We start from the raw sequence: 21,759 nt of genomic DNA, 5'->3' as shown, positions 1-21,759 counted from the left end.
ATATATAGACCTGTAATTAGACCTGTAGTTGAATGAAGTTCAAGTTCAGTAGAAGAGTTTTCTTAATAAAAATGGTTCTAATGATTATATTAAATAAACTGTTGTTTGAATTTAACGAAATATAAATTTGTTATCCTTTATTCGTATTGGGAGTATATGCCGACGTACAGTGCTATACTACACGTCTGATTGGATTGTTTATTAAGTGTTTATACATATAGTTTATTTATTGATTATACCCGCCTACCTAAATACCTTCTGCTTACCCTTTTCCATTTGTTTACGTTTATAAACGCTAAAGAACTGGCTATAACAATATTTATAATCTCGTTTAATTAATCATTTTTGTTTTTTTTTAGAAAATATCTCAATTACTTACAGGGATTATCAAAGAATTCTGTAACGATGATGATGATGAATAGGCAAAAAATCAAAATATACAAATAATCCCTATAAAAAAATTGGATACGTTTTTTATAAAGTTTTTATACGATTTTTTTCCTTAGAAATAACATATCATAATAGGATACGGAAAAATGCACAATTCTGTATCACTAAAAATATGGTTTGAATATGGAATTTGCACAGAATTCATATGGAATTTACATGATTTGATCACTGATTTTATCACGAAATTTATATGATTTGGTCACTGAATTTACTATTTGTATTACAGTTTACTATAATTATATTTACATAAATCTAATTTTACTTTATTAAATTAAATAAAAAATAAAAAATAAACAAAATACAAATACATTATGAATTCCCTCCTTATTAAAACTACCTATTGCAACCAAAATTATCTATAAGTTTAGGTTCATTTGGAGTCAAACAACCTAAAAAAAACAAAAAAAAAAACATAAGAACATCTAACTTAATTGGAAACAAAAACCCCCTTCATATAGTATCTGCAATCATCCAAGTCAGCATTCCTACAAAAAAGAAAGAGAACTCCAGAATGTCTGACCTACATAAATGAAAAGAATTATGAAACATCTGATGAAAAAGAAACCAAAACAACAAAATAAATCCAAAACTGACCTACAAAAAAAGAAGACTCTGAAGCAACAAAACTGAAACAACCTACAAAAAGAAAAGAATCTGAACCCAACTTACAAAAAAAAAAAAAAGAAAATTTGAACTGACCTAAAAAAAGAAAAAAATCCTGAACAATCCTACAAAAAGGAAAGGACTCCCAAACTGATCTACAAAAAAGAAAAAAGAAACTGAATCTTCTCACAAAAAAAATCTGCTGGCCTATGAAATAAAAAAAGGGATAAATATAAATAAAAAAGAAAGGGGAATAAAGAATAAATCAAAAAAAATATTTTTTTTAAAGGGAGGACGTCAAAGTTAGAAAAATAAAAAATTTTTTATAAAGAGGAAATAGAAATAGAAAGAAGAAAATTTTTTTTAAAAAAAGAAAAGTGGGAATAAAAGAATAAAATCAAAAAAAAAATTTTTTTTTAAAGGAGAGTGATGAAAAAAAAAATTTTTTTTTTAAAGGGGGGGAGTGACGAAAAAAGAAGAAAAATTTAGAAAAAATAACAAAATAAGACAAGAGAAAAGAGAAGGAAGGGAAAGACTGAAAGGAAGATCGGAAGATCAAATTCATCAAAGTAAGGGTTTATATAAAAACAAAAAACGTATCATAACAAAACAATAAACAATCACGTGATCTCGTGTTATGATACGGAATTTTTGTACTAAATAAATTAAGTTTTACATTCCGTATGATTAATTTTTTCCGAAAAGAGAGACTCTTTTCCGGACGATCACTCTGACCATTTTTTTAGCTAAAGAAATATACTATAGAAACCATTTTTCCTACATATAAACCTGGTCTAATTTGTGATTTTTCGGACTCTACATTCTTGTTTACATTATTTACATGAATAGAAACACTCGTTCCAAGTTTTCTCAAAAAATTCTAAAAAATATTGAAAAAACATATCATTCTTCTACCGATAAAGAAGACATATATAGAACTTTTGCTCCTAACGTTATAAATAACAAAAATAGAAAAATGTCGAACATGTCAACAACTAACAACAATAATAGTCAAAAGACAGCCGAGCCTGCTTTGACTTCACCTTCTCAAATTTCCTCCTCCGTGGAGCAAGTCCCTGGGAATAATTCTCCAAAAACACGTGACTCCACTCCCTATTTACCAAATGCACCAATCGTTGAAACGATTGATGAAATGGAAATAGAAGTTACCAATAATAATGACACACAACAACTTTCAGAAGGATCTAATCCATCACCAATGGAGGAAATCCCCATGATCGACAACATATTTTCAGCCTCAAACACACAAGTACAAACTTCTTTTGAAGGGTTTATCCCACGAGATAGTTTTCCACCAAAACTCACAGACAAAGAAATTCTACAAAAACTTAACACCATCTTTGTCAGAGACAAAGACTTTATCAAAGTCAGATCTTTGAAAAAAATGATGTTCAAATTTTATATGATATCTGTGTCGACTAAGGAGAAATTGTCACACCTTATCAAAACATCACCTCCAACCCTTCCTAATGTTAAAATTTATGAATATACACAACAAAATATAGATACCCTAATTGAACGCAAACTCCAATTACAAGATGACACCATCATCAAAATATTAGATATCCCTATCAATTACGATGCCACGTTACTGATAAAACAAATAACTGACGCAACGGGAAAAAGAATCACAACTTACAAAGAAATTAAAAAACCACCTCAAAAAATCCAAAACTGAAATAGAAATGACAAACCAATTTTCATCAAGCCAATTTATAAACAACTTATAATTAGCTTCGAGGACAAAGCTGCAGCAGATTATCTACTAGAACAAGACTGGTGCTTAGCTATTGAGGACTCAGTAGCTAGAATCTTACCAGGCAATCCAAAACATCCAATATACACACAACGAACCTCTTCTTTCTATAAAATCACTGGTTTACCCTTAAACACGAACGCAAGAGATTTAAGCCCTTTAGTGACACACTTGAAGGGACGTACGTGTACTTTTACTCAAACCTCACGCTCATCTTTTTTCAAGAACGCGTTTATATACGTCCACCCAAATGATATCAAAAAGGATTATACCACAATTACGGGTACAAAATTTGGTGAACACACAATCTTTATTTTTCCACACACCAACACCAAAAAAACATGCAATGTATGTGGTAACCATACACACGAATATAAAAATTGCACTAGTACTGATTTCGTCTTAGACAAAAATGAACGTAAAATATTCAAAAAACGTTTCATCATACGTAACAAAGATCGCATTCTCATCAATGAAACAACCAGACAAAATTACAACCATGTCATAAAACTCTCCAAAGACAATCCTGGTAACTCAAATGGACAATCTCGTCCTCAACCGAACACACGAGGCAAACAAAAACAAACTTATAATAACACTACGAATCACCTGGATAGGACGCATCAGAAGCCTAATTCATCCTGGTCCCAACAACAACTCCCCAAGAAATCTTAGACAAAATTGCACTTATGGAACAACAAATTACTACCTTAACAAACCACGTTAACATATTACAAGGTTCCCACCAAACGTTCACGGAGCAATACTCTTCGCACCATCAACAACTAACCACAATTGACACTAATATAGCGTTACTTACACATAGACAAGATAGTCTTGAAAATCAACATAAAACCTTGATGACCCAGATGCAAATGCTCATCAACACTTTACAAGCATCACAAACCCCATCCACCCGACAACAACCAGCTAGGAAAGCCAAACGTACTAGTACTCCATATGAAAAAACTCCTCTGAAGGATGTGAAAAAACGATTCATCCAACCATCTGCTGAATCGGTTATGACTGACAGTGATGCACTCCCACTTTCAGACGAATATTACACTGAATCTGGAGATATCTCCGATACAGGCACCATTGAAAATACATATGAAGCGGCTGAACAAGATACTTCAGGACAATCGAGCTTCATTCTTAACCCATTTAATTGGGGCAATAAACCCCAGGTTTAATCTGTGACTCATTCTTTATAATCATAAAGAATTTAGACATAACGTTTTGATTCCCCTTATTGTTTTTATCCCAATTTCTGGTTTACATACATCCCAATTTCAAAAATATTTTAAATAATGTCACACACCAACTTAAATATATCTGATCCCTTTCCTAATATTTCACACTCTTTGTCACAAAATCCCGATCACTTGATTAATGAAGAACATATTACAAACCTACAAGTAATCAATCAAGAAAACATTAATGATAATAATTTTTTATTGACTACATTAAAATAGGCAGTATTAATATTCAAACAGCCTTTAACAACAAACTTAATGATATTATTAATTATTTTGTTACACACAATTTTGATATCCTTGGTTTAGCAGAAACTAGTCTCTTTGGAGATCAATCGAATATTATTATTAATAAACACAAGCATCCTACCTTACCTAACAATTTTATATATATAGTTCACGACACCTCCGGCGCTAATAAAGGCACTGGAGTTGCCATCATGATTACCGACAAAATGGAAAAACATCTTAATCATACAGAATTTCTCGAAGGACGTATCATCAATCTTATCTTCGGTTTTAAGAAATCAAAACAACTGAACGTAACTTGTTGCTACTTACCATCCAGTCCTAAGAATGACGTCACCAAAACCAAAATCAGCGCTATTTGTGTCGAAAAATTGAACAAACTAATTATTAAATCCAACAAGACAAAAAATTCATACGCCATTGTTATTGGCGATTTTAACATGACTACAAAGAACAAATCAGACCCGAATTATCCTTCCATCCGTTTACTCAAAAATAACAGATACAAAGATATAATTAAATATCATCAAGTATCCTTAGATAATAACTCCACTCATAGTACAAATAGAATTGATTACCATTATGGAAATCCGAATTTATTAGAACAATCGATTCATTCATATACACAATCAATACCACAATCTTTTTTTAATACTGATCATAATATTGTTATAACCCTTTTAGAAAAAACTTTTTTCGATTCAAGAAATAAGCATTTATTTGAAAAGTTCATGGACGTCCTTCCTTTTAATAAGCGGAATGACGAAGTTAAGAAAGTCTTCAAATACGATCAAATGACTGTTGAATTATGGTCTTCTTACACGAATCGTAGCCGTTCAACTTTCAAAAATAGATTTTCTAAAGAACCTCAACAAATTAATAACAAAACTACTTTAAACCGACAATGGGATCTCTTTGAGAAAACCTTAATTGAACTCAAAGAACATATTATACCACAAAAATCTATCAACTTTAATACATCATCAAACCCAGATTTGCCTCTTGAATTACGACAGATGAATAACCACGTGATTCTTTTATACCAAGTGAAACAATTTTTAAATTTAAAACATATTAAAATTCGTTTCAAATTAAATTTCACACCCACACCATCAACCGTACACAACATTCCACAACATATATGGGTCACCTATTATGAAGGATGGATGAAATACCTCCCTCGCCTAAAGATTTTATTGGACTTTAATAAATTACCAATCATTTTACCATTAACGGTCACTCCTGATAATTTTATATCAACAAAGGACGAAATTTATCGATTATTTCATATGATGAAAATTGCTTATCAATCTGCGTATGATAAATACCTTTCCAACAAAATTAGTTCTTATGTTACAGAACGCAATGACAATCTACAACATGATCAAACTAAAATGATCAATTCCATTTTAAATCGCAATAGTGCTGGATAGACTTTCTTTTATTGATAACAAAGGTGAACATGTATTTACTAACAACCCAGAGATTATAGAAAAAGAAGCCATCAAACATTTCCAACATCAAGCGGGGCCCCAAATGAAAAGACTATTTGGAATTTAGACTCCATACCACAAGACTGGAAAGATCATTATGATCCTACTTTACAAAATATCAATGAAGAATGGTGGAATCATTTAATTGAGCCAATTACTTTATTGGACCTTTCCTCCATTTTCAAAAAAGTGAATAACAACAAAGCGCCAGGTCCTTCTAAAATCACATACGAAGATATCACACATTTACACGAGGACGTTTTAATGATCCTCGTTAGAATCTTCAATGCCTGCATAACACTTAAAGTGATTCCTGATAAATGGAAACACGCGTTACTTTTCCCGATACCGAAACCACACGATTGGAATAGTAAACTAACCAATACAAGGCCCATAACTCTCCTGGAAACTCCTAGGAAATTACTAGTCAATATTATTTCGACTAGATTAAATCAAGCCCTCTCTAAACACCTGATTTTACAATTCAACAATAAAGCGGGCGTCCTGGGCCAATCAACCTTAGAACCACTTATGATTACACAACATTTAATAGAACACGCGCGCATTAAGAAAAAACCCATCTGGATCATATTACAAGATTTATCAAAAGCATACGATCACATCGACTTACGATTATTGAAGCTGGCGCTAGAACGTTTAAAGATTCCTGCTATTATTATCACTTTTTTTCTTAATTTATTTACAGAACGACATAATGAAATCATAACTACGAATGGTTTACTGCCATCTTATGCAGTTCTCCAAGGCATTGACCAAGGCGAAGTTGTTTCACCACTTCTCTGGAATATATATTATGATCCGATGTTTCATCGCATCAACCAATTAACACATTTACATTACTCCACCTTTGCGACACAGAAGAAAAATTGTCAACATATAGAGAATGATGTTATTCATACCTTTGACATTTCCATAGTGGGCTATCTTGATAACACTACGTGGTTTGGCTCTTCACAATTACAAATCGAAGAAAAACTATCAATTGCCAATTCCTTTTATGACCTTAATAATATCAAAGTTAACATGGATAAATACAAAATTCTAACTAATGACCGTACCATCAAACAACCGAATATCACCCTTACAATTAACAATCGGCCATACGAGACGCCTGTCACACCTCGTAACAAAGGCGAGCGTATACTAGGTTTATATATTAATGCACTAGATAAACATACGCAAACGATACGAAAAGGCAAACAAATAGTGATGGCTCACTACAACATTATGAAAAACAAAAAATTGACACATCACCACATACAATATATTATTAACAAAATAGTTATACCAAAATTGGAATATATTTTCCAACACACGATCCTTAATTTGAAACAATGTCAGTCTTTAATGGGACCATTGAAAAGACTATTCAAACAACGTTTGAACCTTCCGTCAAATACGGCGGATAACATTATTTATAACCATACTTTCCAATCTATTAATAATTTTTTTGATATCCAAATGAAATCACAACTGAATATTTTAGGTGCACTTTTTAACACTCCGGTTCTTCGAGAAATAGCGATTCAGAAAATATATAATACGCTATCAGAGATCTGGTACCCCACTATTCCATCCAATATTAATACCTATTTGGACCATATAGTCAAGCCTACCTATTTAACGTAAGCTTTAGGCTTGCTTAATCAATATGGATTTTCAGTCAATTTCACTTTTAATATTAATATTTTAGGAGGAAATACCTCTATACGAGATTATATGTCAGATCTTTCTACCGCCGACATTAAATATCTTAAAGCTAAAAATATTATTTATATGGATCAAATCGTTTCATCAGATGGAATTATCTACTCTCGTGGCCTGATGTAAAAAGAAATAATAACAACAACTACAGCGGTCCAATCCCGGCGTGGTATAAAAATTTAACCGAAAATTATGTACTTAGTACTAATTTACGCTTAATCTACCCTCTCAACGACGTTGTGTACGACCTCAATAGAACACATAAATCGCCCCCAACTATACCAGATGTTACAACACCCAAATCACAATGGACGATACATTAGAATAATGTACAAAAACAAATTATCTTTGGAAAAACTTTAACACAAGAGACAGATCGTTCAACTTCAATTTCTTATTTACAACATTTTATACCCCAACAAACCCATCATAATAACAGTTTGACACCTAAAAAACAATTACTTGGCCTTGTTGCGTGCAAGGGCTGCCTTTTACACTCTTATTATCCACACGACGCACGTCCGACATGCGTTATTGCAATTAGAACACAAAAATTATTATTATTTAATATTTTTAAAAAATCTTCCTTTGAACACAAATCACTTTTAGAATTTTATAGTCATCAGAATTTCGTAGTAGCTACAAAACCTTTTCATACGCTTAGACATATTGCATATGAACATTTTATTAAAATAGATAAATCCCCCTTGAATAATTCTTTACAACGTCCTTTGGACGCTATTCTTACACCTTATCCCTCTTTGCCTTCAAATAATATAGATAACCATATTTATCAGGCTTTAATTTGTCATCCAGACCTTAAAGTAGATTTAAAATCTTGTGCAAAATAATTAAAATTAGAAAATTTATTAACTTTTTATACAGATGGTTCTGTCCAACATATCGGTACGACTCATAGTATTAGTGGATACGGATGGACCCAAGTTCAACCCTTCACGCCGCGAGTCAATTTCAGTGGATCCACAGTCTTCTTCCCATCGTCTTCCAAAAGTGAAAGCATGGGTATACTCACGGCCCTCATGGTATCTCCCTTCAATTGTAGAATCAATATTTATACAGATTCAGCCAACTGTATCACCATTTTCAACACACATATGCAATCAGGCATCGCTAGTCCGAGACAAAAATTGAAACAATCAAATTTTTTAATATGGGATTTAATCTTTTTCTTAATTGAAGAAAAACAACTTTTAGTCACTTTACATAAAGTTTCTGGCCATAGCAATAATCCTTATAATGATGAAGCAGATTCACTAGCAAAAGCTGGAGCTCATATTATTGAGCCTATTATTGTTAATCACAAATTTTTTTCCAAACAAAGTTTAGGTTTCATTTCTTGGAATCGTTTACATATTGTGGACCGCAACGTCAGAAAATGGGCGGATAATGTTATCCAACCTTTAATATTCAATTCGATGGTCAATAATAAAGCTCTATCTCCGATCAAGCAACAAATTATCGATGGTGACATTGATTGGACTTTCACCAAAGAATGGTTAAATTCTAATGATCAGGACGCTCTGTGTAGCGCCAAACTCTTCAAACAACAAGGAAATAGAATTAAAAAATGTAATTTCATATATCCAACTATCGATATACAACAATGCAACTACCCTCGTTTATACCCTCTAGGCAGCATACCTTGCATTGAATGCGCCAATGCCCGCGACGATAATATGCACGTGGGCTTATGCAGGGAACACTCAAATCAAATCAAGAATATATTAACACGTGCTGCTCATGATTTACAAGAACTTATTATGAAGAATACTAAGGATAAAAACTTTACTGTGAAAGATATCATTAAAACTACTCCTCTTTTTGATATATCCTTTGTTGATGCCTTACCACAATCACATCCTGGTTATTTACTTATACACCATCTGGTCCCGAGTGACCTTACTAAAATTTTTAATATTTATATTAATGACAAAAAATTACGGTTTTCTTTATTTTCAAAATTTTTTTCGACTTTGATGTCTTCAATTGATACACTTATTTGGATACGTCGTGCTTCCTTAATTAAACAATGGGAAAATACTCTATCCATTACCAAAAACAAAAAAAGATTTTATAGAAAATGACATAAGAAAAGAGCTCCCTCTCATCCCGATCCAGGTGCTCCTGATCACAATCTATCTCCAAGTCGAAATTATAACTCTTGGCGCTTTGCCACTACTCCTTATTACAGGGAAGGCGGCTTTTATGACAATCACGTCCATATTCGTTGGACGACAAGCAATTATTTACATTCAGGACATTGGACTACTTATAGAGATAATATTGGGTTCAATGATATAGATTTATTTTCTACTTTACAAAATAGTTTCTTTAAAAATGTTTTTGACATTAGATAGTTTATCTTTTTATTTTTTCTTTTTTCTTGTCTTCTTTTTTTTCTTTTTTCTTTTTCTATTATCTTATTCCTGGTTTTTATTTTACCGGGCGGGTGTCCCTGGGAAAGTTCTTGGATCTGACTCGCGTTTACCTATTCCATAAAGGACAGAAATCGTCACGCCTCGGGGTGGCTTGCCGCGTAGTGATAGAATTATATATAGACTTATTTTATGTTCTCTGTGTAATTGAATCTACGGGTTCGCTTTTCTGTTTTCTAAAAATAAAAAATAAAAATAAATGATTAATTTTTTCCGTATACAGTACATTAGTTTTTTTAAAAAATGTTCAAAAATGAATTGCTTATTAAATATATGGAATTTGTATACGGAATCTATAGAAACGTACATAAAATGTATACAAAACGTATCCTTTCCGTATACATATTTCTTATAGGGGAATCTATCTATCTAATATAATAAAAAAATACATGTCGATCTTCTAACGTTTAGATTAAGTCTGTATAAATAATCTTGAATTGTGTAGCATGATTCAGTGCCTGATTTAAACTTAAAAGTTAAGGCCATTTATTTGATCGGCAAACGTATAGATTTTTTTAACTTAGCTAATTTTTGACGGTTAAACAAAATTTTATTGCGAAGATATTTTTTAAAAAATTTTTTTTGCAAACATATTTATTCAAAATAATCTTATTAAATGAAATTTTTTAAAATTTAAGTCCCACATTTTCGATTTTAAAGAAAAAAATCACTGTATTTATTTTTAATGAAGTGATACAATAAAAAAAACAATAACAATAAATAAAAAAGATAAGTAAATGACAATGATCAAGGAGAAAGATGCTAATAAAAAAAATGAAATAACAATGGAGTAATGGAAAGTAATACAAGAAGAAAGGGAGTAAAAAAGAGTGATGAGAAGTGATAGAAAACAAAAAGGAAAAATAGGACATGATGGATGATGAAAAAGAGTGATGGGAGACGAAAAGGAGTGATGGGAAGATGAAGAGGGGTTATGTGAGACTAAAAGGAGTGATTGTAGACGAAGAGAAGTGAAAAGGAGTGATGGGTGACGAAAAGGAGTGATGGGTGACGAAAAGAAGTGATGGGTGACGAAAAGAAGTGATGGGTGACAAAAAGAAGTGATGGATGATGAAGAGGAGTGATGTGAGACAAAAAGGAGTGATTAGAAACAAAATGGAGTGATGAGGGACGAAGAGGAGTGATGGGAGACGAAAAGGAGTGATGGGAGACGAAAAAAAGTGATAGAAGACAAAAGAAGTAATGGGAGATGAAAAGGAGTGATGGGAGACGAAAAGAAGTGATGGAAGACAAAGAGGAATGATGAAAGATAAAAAGGAGTGATGAGAGACGAAAAGAAGTAATGGAAGTGATTGAGAGACAAAAGAAATGATGGGAAGTAAATAGGAGAGAAAATGAAATAATGGAAAATGAAGATGTAATAGAAAATAATGGGAGAAAATAATGAGAAGTAGTATAAAGTGAAAAATAATGAGAGACAAAAATAAAAAAGTGATCATGAGGAAACAAAGTAAAAAATAAACCATAAAGTAAACAAAAAATGAAGTTAGTAAGAAATGAAATATAAGATAAAAACGAAATAAAAAAAAATAAAAAAAATACCTTTATTAATTGTAAAACTAAAAGAACTAAAATATCTGAAAAAAAATAAAATAAATTAGTGAAAAACGAAATATGAAACAAAAACAAAATAAAAAATAAAAAAATGAGTAAGAAACGAAATGTAAAGTGAAAAACAACTGAACCTTACTGGAAGAACTAAAGGACCTAAAAATGATGAAATAGAATTAAATATGTAAATTATATAAACTATATAAATTTATTAGTCTAACCTTACCATATTGTAAATATTTATTATCAAAATATAAGAAGTTTTATCCCGACGGTTACACCTAGTATAATAATAATAAAGTATTTATGATGGCCCATTTAACTATATTCGTATATATTCAGATCTATATTTACCTTTTTTTGAATTTCTTAACTGCCCAATTGTTTTTATATTCTATTATTTTGCAATTTAGATCATCAAACAAACTATAATGCAATATGGAATAATTTTCATAGTAGTCACATTTAAAAAGTTAATCTCAGCAAACAAGTTACTAACAAAACATATGGTTAAAGTAAGGAAATTACGTCTCAAGAAAAAATGCCAATTACGGAAAAGCTGCTAAAGCCAAAAAAAAAGTATAAGCACTGAGAAGCAAATACAGAAGCGACTTGGTATCAAGAAAAAGCTACTGTTGCCTCCTTCAATCATATAGCACAAAATTTTACCAATGGAAATGACTAAAGAACACAAAAAAAAGAAATAACTACTATATTAAAGTGTTAGCAATATTGTTTACAAATTTTGATAGAAATATTTTATATAATTCATAAATAGTAAAACAAAGTATCCGGACTTTTCACCGAAGTCCATTTCACTGAAACCCATTTCGCCACGCCAAAGCCATTTCTCCGAAGGGATATTTCACCGAAGGGGTATTTCGTCGAAGCCATTTTATCAATTGGACATTTTGCTGAATAGACATTTTACCGAATGGACATTTCGCCGAATGGACATTTTGCCGAATAGACATTTTACCGAATGGACATTTCGCCGAATGGACATTTCGCTGAAAATTATTTATTTCTATCGTTTTTATGCTAATTACATAAAGAAATCTTTTCTAAAAAAAATTTTGAATTAGCTGATTTTTATTAAGTTTATCTCGTTGTTTATAATACATTAATCTTTTTTTTTTACTTACTTTTTCGCGAATAAATGTTTTCAGTAAAATAAAGTTATTTATTTATCGCTTAACATTTAATATCAGTTACTTGAATGTTAAAGTAATAATATGCTGGAAAGAAAAAAAATCCTTAAAAATAATTTAAATTTTATTTTCAATAAAAATGTTAATCGCTACTATTTTCAGTGAAACGTCCATTGGCGAAATGGACAATTCGGTGAAATGGATTCGATAAAATGCACTTTCGGTGAAATGTCCCTTCGGTGAAACTTCCCTTTAGCGAAATTGCTTCGGCGAAATGGATTCGGAGAAATGTACCGTAACCGTAAAACAAACATACAAAACCAGAACAGATTTTTTTATAATTAATTCTTATGAGCGAAATCATTTAAATTTTATTTTTAAAAACTATAACTATTTATTACAATTTTTAAAAAAATAACTGAATGCTAAATGAAAAAATGAACACTGTAGTACTTAATTCCTATATAATAATAATGACATTAAATTTACAAAAAGAAAGATTTAAGATATTGAAAATCGAGAAAAAAAAAATAATCTCCATGAAATAAATATATTTGTCGGTAATTTAATTGTCAGTATAATGTACCTGTCGGTTGAATGATTGTCGGTAAAATGCGTACCTTGTCGGCCAAATGTTTGTCGGCCAAATGTTTGACGATAAATAATTGTCGGTAAGTAATTATTGTCGGTAAGCAATTGTCGGTAAATGTGTACCTGTTGGCCAAATGTTTGTCGCCAAATGTTTGTCGGTAAAATGATTGTCGGAGTTGAATGCGACGCATTATAATTTCTTTACGAAATACGAAAAAAAAAAGCTCGACGATTATAATAAAATTTTCAAAATCAAAATCAGTATCAATTTTACTCGTGTTACTCGTATTATGGATCTTTAAAATTTGGATGATGTTACAAACGTTTTTAATTCTGCTGGTAAATCACATACTTTATTCATATGCATAAAACATAAAAAATTAAATAAATAAAATGATTTTTATATTAAATTTGTGGTCATCAGAGTTACTCTTCCTCAATTAGTCAGACCGAAAATCGAATTTTAGAATCTAAATCTGTAAAACGACTAATCCCTTAATTATGGGAATCGAATCCCGAAAAATTTACACATGCTAAAAATTTACACATGTTGATTTGCGTCTATTTTAAAAAAAAAATGGAATTTTTTTCAAAAAAAAGTGGAAATACGATAATTCATGAATTCAGGAGACAGTTTTTTTCTTTATAAAAAGACCAAGTTACATTATAATGAAATATTTTATAATATTCCACAATTCCAACTAAATATTTTCAATATGAACCGAAATTACTATATTTTTGTTTTTATTTTATTAGTAACTACATTTTCCATGATCAATGCCGTTCCATACCAACTTCGTAAAAGAGAAACTAAATTTGATGCATGTGGAGCCGAACCAATCACTGTAAAAATCAACCCTGACCCTCTTGTTTCTGAAAAACCTGCGACTTACACTGGTTCCGGTACATTAAAATTTAATAATATAATCGCAGGAAAAACCATGCTTGTAATTGGATATAGTGATACGAGTAATAATCGCATAGGTGACCCCGATATTCAACATTTTACTGAGTCATTTAACGCAGGAGAACCATTTACTATTACTGCAAAAGATGTTCAGACACCTAAACTTCCCAAAACATACGGTATTACTGTTGCTATTCTTGATGTATCAACTAATCCAAAAGCCCCAATATATGCCTGTGCAACTGCTACAGTTGGAGGGAGTCTTGGAGAAAGAGCTTATCCTATTGCTGGTTTCTCTATCGCTGGTTATCCAATCGCCGAGCGTTCCTAAATGCTTTAATATTTTATATCAATTACTATTGCTGGTTAGAATGTATTAATCTTCCATGATACAAGAATTTATATATTTTATTTTTGATAATATTTAATATTAATTTTAATACAGTATATTAATTTAATCTATTTTTGAAAAGAACGATGTATTATTTTATTGGTTAATTTGTAAACTTAATCAAATTATGATAATTGAACAAACTAATTATTAAAATTTAAATGAAAAACCCACTATATTTAATGCCTATAAAAGTAATAATGACAATAAAAGAGTATCAAAATTGAAAAGATTTAAGACACAGTACTGAAATTTTTTTAATTCGAAAAAGCCACCGTTAGAACCGAAGATCCTGATATTTAGTAAACGTGTAATACGATTTGACTTATAAATTTATAAGAATTATGAAATTGCTATTTTAATATTTATTAAATGTCTTATATTTTTTTTTTAAAAAAAAGATTCCATAAAAAAAATAAAATTATTATAATGATGATATGATTGGTCAAATATTATTATTTTTTTTTAAGAAAACAAAATTTTTTTTTTTAAGCTAATTCTTGATTTTTTAACATAGAATAATCCTTATAAATTTACAAGAAAATATGTACCGTACATAATACCTCAGGTATTATACAAAATACATGATTTAAAAATTATATAATACCTGTGGGTACTTTGTGAGATACCGGGTATTATATGAGGGGGCCCTGGGGGTACATAATAATTTTAATCAGAATTAAGCTAAAGTTACTTGAATTTTGGGGGAGAGTAAAAATTTTATATCTAGTAAAATACCCGGGTCTTATAACGTGGGGTACTAACTTTGGGGATACTATAGGCAGTGCGGTACGGTATTTTTTTTTTTTTCAAATAGATTAAACAATGAATTATATTTAAATTGGTAAAATTATTAGAATTAATAAAATTTACATCTGAGATAGGTTTTAAGAAATCATTCGTTTTTTTTTTCAGATAAATTTTATATATATGAAGTTAAAAGAATTTTATCTAAAGTATTTTTTTTTTAAAAAAAAAAGCTATAAAGTTCTTGATCATTTAATAAATTAATGATAATTTTTTTTGGTTAGAAAGAAAAAAAAATTTATTAATATTTTTAATATTTTTTCACTTTTGTTACGAATAAAAAAGAAGAGAGATTTATTTTTTAATTTTTTTTTTTTATTATTAGAAAAGAAAATAGTTAAAATGTAAATTTTTTTCGCTTTTTTATTAGAAAGAAAATATTTTATTAATTTATTTATTTATCGATTTTTTTTTTTTATAAAAAAATGATAATATCGTAATAAATATTCAAAAGGGGGTTACGGTACATTTCGCCAAAATCCATTTCGCTGAATTCCATTTCGTCAAATGAACATTTCGCTGAAAATGGTAGCGATTAACATTTTTATAAAAAATATTCATCGCGTAATAAAAATAAAATAAAAATTAAATTATTTTTAGAGATTTTTTTTTTTTTCAGGATATTATCAATTTAACATTCGAGCAACTGATATAGTATTAATTGTTTAAAAGCAATAAATAAATAACTTTATTTACGGTATTCACGAAAAATTAAGTAAAAAAAAGAATAATCATAATTACTATGAAATTACTATGAAAAATAAAGTAATGATTAATTTAGTAAAATGCGATATAAATTGCCATTTACTTTTATTTATTTAATCAGAATAAAGAAATTTTATCTTATAAAAAAGAAAACTGTATAATTGGTTTAGTAAACAAAAATATGTTGAAAGGAAATAATTTTTTAAATTATTATCTATAAAAAATTTTCAAGGGACATCTTGTATTATTTATATTATTAATAAGGAATTGATTTTTTTCATTATTTTTGAATGATTCATGTTACTTGACTTTTTTTGGAATGGTTTAACAAATTACTTTTTGTAAAAAGTTGTTCAAGTTGAATCACAATACAGTTTTTTTTTAAAAAATTATCATTAAAGGGAACATTATATATAAGATTAACGTTAATGTGTATGAATATTCATATTACAAGACTTTTTTTTTTAAAATGGTGAAACTAGAATACAAAGTTCTAATAAAAGTAATTTCAGGAATGATTCAGGAATGGATAATTAATTAATTATTTGTAAAATAAGAAATTCAACCTTAGAGGGTTGTTATTTCGCGAATAAAATCAATCAAATAGAAATAGGAACGTATTCATGGAAAAATCCTCTTTTAAAAAAATTCCTATATTTTTTAATAAATGGTAAGGATTAAGTATTAAAATAATTTGTAATTTTATGACATTGTGATAAATAATGAATCATTTGATCAGTTTTTATAATCACTTTTTTTTTTTGATATTTTCACTAATGTACTAAGAGACAAAATTGGTTCAGCATACGTTTAACCAATAAAATTGTTCCAAATTATCACGTGATAACTTACGAAGCCTTTCGTACTCCTTTCGTCCATTTATAAATATTCTATAAAATGATTTCTCACGCCAAATATCATGCAATTTAGTAACATGAGAAATAAAAGCAACAAAAACTTGTAATAAATTTAAAATATGTAAATAATTTTTAAATATTCGTAGAATGGAAAACTAACGTAAATTTAAAAAGTATTAATATTTTAATAAAATAATAAGAATTCTTAAATATAATTTTGCTCATTTGTTTATTATTATTATAGAATTTTAACATTTATGGCTGAAGGCGGAAATACGATATTTTATGAAATTCAGGACTGCAATTTCTTTATAAAAAGAAAGTAACTTTGAGAACAAGTTATTGATAATTATATTATAACGGAATATTTAATAATATTTAAATATTTTCAAGATGAACCGAAATTTTATTTTTGTCTTGAGTCATGATATAACCGTACTTGGAATTGGATATAAGGATGAGGTCCCATAGGTATAGACTTTTAAGATCTATTTACTATTACTGCAGATGATGTTCTGACATCAAGAGTCTTCAAGCAACCATTAGAATTATTATTTTTTTTTTTAATAATAACTGAAATATAGTATAATTTGAATTTTTCTTAAAGCTTATTTAGAGTTTAAAAAAGATAATAGTAAGTTTTAAATAATAGTGATTTTTTTATTAAAAATTTATTTTCTTAATTTTTTAAAAAAAATTTAGTGTTTTATTAAATTATATATTTTAAATAAATTAAATGTCCGATTAAATTAATTAAATAAATTTCCTAAATAACTATTATAGTTTTCATAATTACTAGCTGTAACCCGTTCGCAGCAGGATTAATGAGTTTAAATCATGATGAAATTTCTGATATATATTTAGGAAACATAATTTTAATTTATTTTGGCGAAAGATAAAAATTTTACTATAATAAATAAATAAATATAATTTAAAAAAATCATTAATTTTATTTTTTTCTTTTGGCTGGATATTTTTTAAAAATCATTCATTCTAATTAAAAAAAATCATACAGTATAAGATATATTTTAAAAAAAAATATTTATTTCGATTGCATCGCAGAACTTGCCTGATCTAAACCTAAAAGGCAAAAGAATAAAAAAAAATCAACAAAGAAAAAGAAATATCGGTGCTTACCGTAGCACCGCCCCTTAAAATATTAGCTAATATATGTCGGTAGTATTATAAAAAAAAAAATCCGACATTAACAGGAACTGAATTACCCCATTAGTATATCACGCGTTTCATGTTACACAATTCAATTTATTTACACGGGCCAAAGAATTTTTTTAATTATATAAATTATTCAACTTTCTATAAATAATATTAAAATGATATACTAGTGACAGCACAAAAAATTGGTATTACGAATATTTTTTTGGTATATTTAAGGGAATACTCTATCCTGTTTTTGCTTTAACAGAACCATAAAATTTTGATAATTTACGAGATTTTACAGTAGTATTTATTATTATGAATTGACGAGCTCCGGAATAAAATTTTTATACGTCCAATTGCCTTACAAAATAATTTTTAAACTTATTTCATATTTAGAATTCTTTTTACCCATTTTTGTTCAAATTTTCATTGTTCAAGTGATGATTTTTCCTTTCTTAATTTGTGTAACATTTTTGTTTCCATTATTACCTTCTATGATGAAATAACCGCTGGTTGATCTTATGTATCTCAACTAACTAAATTAGTAAAAAAATAATGCCGATGCATCATTTACGTTTCGATAAAATTTAAAATGAACTTTCCATAATAATTCAAATTACATAATATTTTCATAAAAATATAAATAAATATCAATAAAATACGTTCAAATTTTCCAAATTCATTATTGTTATCGATACTTAATTAATTAATATAGTAAAATGGAACTCGTAAATACAAATGATGAAATTTTTTTTGACCCAACACCAAGATTAAAATCTAGTCCTATACCAATTAAATTTATTTGTTTTAATAAAAATGATATAAATTGTATTTATTGTGGAGAAAAATATATTGTGACGCTTTTTTATTGGAATCAAAAATATTGCGAAAAATGTTTATCACGTTATATTAATGATATAACTGATAATAAAATATACTTGGACATACATTACACGGAATTGGAATGTAATAAACATAAGATAAGTAAGACAAAAGTACGACGAAGTATTCAAGAATGCTGTAGAAATTATATAAATATTGTATGTTTTAAACAAATATATTATTTTGGTAACTATAGTCTCAACTTATACAATAAGGTGATGGAAAGTGAAAAACATTGTATATTATGTGGAAAGTCATTAGGTAAAATTACTGCATGTGCAAGGCAATCAATACTATGCTCAGATTGTTATCGAATTTCTTTTGAATGTGTAAAGTCAACCTTGGTTAAAAAGCAAATTTTAATTCTTTACTTACCATGGTGGCTTAATATTTCTGAATGTAACATGTGTAGTTCAGAGTTAACATTTACATCAGATTGTCAAAAGAACTGTAAAAATTGTCTTATATCTTATATTGGGTGCAGATATTGTTTAACAACAAACATTATTTTTGGACTTACAGGTCAAACTCACTGTAAAAAATGTAAAAGAATATCACTCATTATAAACAGTAATATAGATAGTTATCTTATTGATTTCTTTCTTAATGATATTATATTTCATAACTTAAAGGACTATGATAATATTGCAAATATTGTAAACTCAATTGATAAATATTTTGAAACAGAAACTCTATTATATTGTATTTTTGAAGAAAAAGATAGAGTAAAACCAGTTAAGTGGATACCATATTCTCAATTTAAAGATGTAAAAGAAATGACGAAAGGAGGATATGGTATTATATATAAAGCAACTTGGTTAAGTTATAATGAAACTGTCATTTTAAAAAGATTTGAAAATTCGAAAAATAATAATAAATATTTTTTAAATGAGGTGAATATTTTTAATACTTGCGTGATTTTTATTAAATAATTTAGTCTTTAATCTCTGATTATTAAATCTTAAAATTTTATAGTTAAGATCAAATCAACAATGTTTTAATAAATTTGGTAATCATATAATTACAACTTATGGCTGTACAAAAGATCCTGAATTAGATGATTATATATTAATTATGAAATATGCGTCAGAAGGAGATTTACATAAGTATTTACAAAAGAATTTTACAAATCTTACGTGGAATAATAATATAGTACGATATAATAAACTAAATATTTTAAGTGATATTTCAAAAGGGTACTTATATTTTTAATGTATTCATTATATTCTCAAAATTTAAGCTATTAACTTTTTTTTTTATTTAGACTTAAGTATATTCATAATAATAAATTTATACATCGAGATATTCATAGCGGAAATATATTATCAGATCCTTCATGGAAAATTGGGGATCTGGGATTATCACAATCTGTAAATAATGAATCATCAGATAATGAAATATATGGAGTTATACCTTATATTGCACCAGAAATATTTAAAGGGTCTTCATTTTCTAAAAAAGCTGATATATATAGTTTGGGTATGATCATGTGGGAAATTACAACAGGTTGTAAACCTTTTGCTAATGTTAAACATGATATTCATCTTATTTATAAAATTCTTGATGGAGAACGACCAAAAATTACTGATGATACACCAAAATGTTATGCTAATTTAATGAAAAGTTGTTGGGATCCTGATCCAAAAAAAAGGCCTTCTATGAAAGAAATTTATTTGACAGTTAATGATTGGTGTTTTAATAGTAAAAATGATGCAGAATTCAAACAAGCTGAAGCAAAAAGAGAAAAACTGGTAGAATCAAAGAAAATTGGTCCTGAATTTGCTGAAAAATGCCACCCGGAAGCTATTTATACAAGTAGACCATTAAGCGATTTAATTTCTAAATGTTCATCCATCAATTCATTCTCAACAATTTCATTTGGTAATAAACAAGGTATTACAAGAAAATAATTAATTAAATTAATTGTAACTAAAAATATTATATAAAGTAATCTTTAAAAATGAATTTTATTTAGATTACAATTATATTTCGAAAGAAGAAGAGCTTGATATAGACATTGAAAGGTATTTACAATTATATTTTTTAAATGATACTCTGTGTACTAATTAAATTAATATTAATTTGTAATTTAGTTTATCATCGCAAAATTTAACAATTCAAACTTTTTCAACCTCATTAAAAAAGCGAAGCAATGAAGAATTAAACCTTGAAACATATGATAATCGTGGTAAATATACTTGTTGTTTATTTTTTCTTTTTGTTTATATTAATATTTATTTTTTTTTTTTCAAACTTAAAATATTTTAAAGTAGAAAAACGTATTAAAACTGGTTAATATTCGTTGTAATTATATGTACTATTAGGCTTATTAAAGTATATTATATTGATTTTTACGTATTTATAATAAATATCATTTATTTTATTTTAAGAAATATTCGTGTTTTAAATGGATTACAGAATCAAAATTATTTGATTAAACAAATATTTCATAAACTTAAATTAAATTCTTATCGAAACTTGTAAAATATAGTGAGTACCATAACGAATATATACAGTATATATTCTAGAATGGGAAGGATTGCATACGTAATACTTACCACTTGATGACACTGATTCCATTACATGATATTGTCTACATTGAAATTTTATTTTCTTTTCGGCTCAGACCTTAATTTTTATATTCTTTCAAGTTTCTTTTAATATTAAACTAGTTTGCTTCGCACCAGGAGCTGAATTATATGATCGTCATATAAATTTCGCTTTTTTGA

General features: G+C 28.3%; 5 protein-coding genes across 5 annotated transcripts; all 5 read left to right on the top strand.

The window, feature by feature from the left end:
• Positions 1-2,029: 2,029 nt before the first annotated feature.
• On the top strand, positions 2,030-2,752 carry OCT59_003722 (uncharacterized protein; the record flags this gene model as incomplete). Its single annotated transcript, XM_025311438.2, has 1 exon — positions 2,030-2,752. The coding sequence occupies one exon, from the start codon at positions 2,030-2,032 to the stop codon at positions 2,750-2,752; it is 723 nt and encodes a 240-aa protein (XP_025171624.2).
• Positions 2,753-3,519: 767 nt separating this feature from the next.
• OCT59_003721 (uncharacterized protein) lies at positions 3,520-4,023 on the top strand (the record flags this gene model as incomplete). Its single annotated transcript, XM_066147836.1, has 1 exon — positions 3,520-4,023. The coding sequence occupies one exon, from the start codon at positions 3,520-3,522 to the stop codon at positions 4,021-4,023; it is 504 nt and encodes a 167-aa protein (XP_065996499.1).
• A 4,966-nt stretch (positions 4,024-8,989) lies between these two features.
• OCT59_003720 (uncharacterized protein) lies at positions 8,990-9,658 on the top strand (the record flags this gene model as incomplete). The annotated part of the gene is made up of 1 exon (XM_066147834.1): positions 8,990-9,658. The coding sequence occupies one exon, from the start codon at positions 8,990-8,992 to the stop codon at positions 9,656-9,658; it is 669 nt and encodes a 222-aa protein (XP_065996498.1).
• A 4,381-nt stretch (positions 9,659-14,039) lies between these two features.
• On the top strand, positions 14,040-14,561 carry OCT59_003719 (uncharacterized protein; the record flags this gene model as incomplete). The annotated part of the gene is made up of 1 exon (XM_025311439.1): positions 14,040-14,561. One exon carries the CDS (start codon positions 14,040-14,042, stop codon positions 14,559-14,561), a length of 522 nt encoding a protein of 173 aa, XP_025171625.1.
• A 4,306-nt stretch (positions 14,562-18,867) lies between these two features.
• On the top strand, positions 18,868-21,326 carry OCT59_003718 (uncharacterized protein; the record flags this gene model as incomplete). The annotated part of the gene is made up of 7 exons (XM_066147833.1): positions 18,868-19,923; positions 20,006-20,226; positions 20,295-20,509; positions 20,600-20,923; positions 21,006-21,054; positions 21,124-21,218; positions 21,301-21,326. 7 exons carry the CDS (start codon positions 18,868-18,870, stop codon positions 21,324-21,326), a joined length of 1,986 nt encoding a protein of 661 aa, XP_065996497.1.
• Between the last annotated feature and the right edge of the window lie 433 nt (positions 21,327-21,759).

The sequence above is a fragment of the Rhizophagus irregularis genome, chromosome 12, assembly GCF_026210795.1.
Source record: "Rhizophagus irregularis chromosome 12, complete sequence".
In the NCBI taxonomy this organism is placed as follows: Eukaryota; Fungi; Glomeromycota; class Glomeromycetes; order Glomerales; family Glomeraceae; genus Rhizophagus; species Rhizophagus irregularis.
This window is presented reverse-complemented; position numbering and strand designations above follow the sequence as displayed.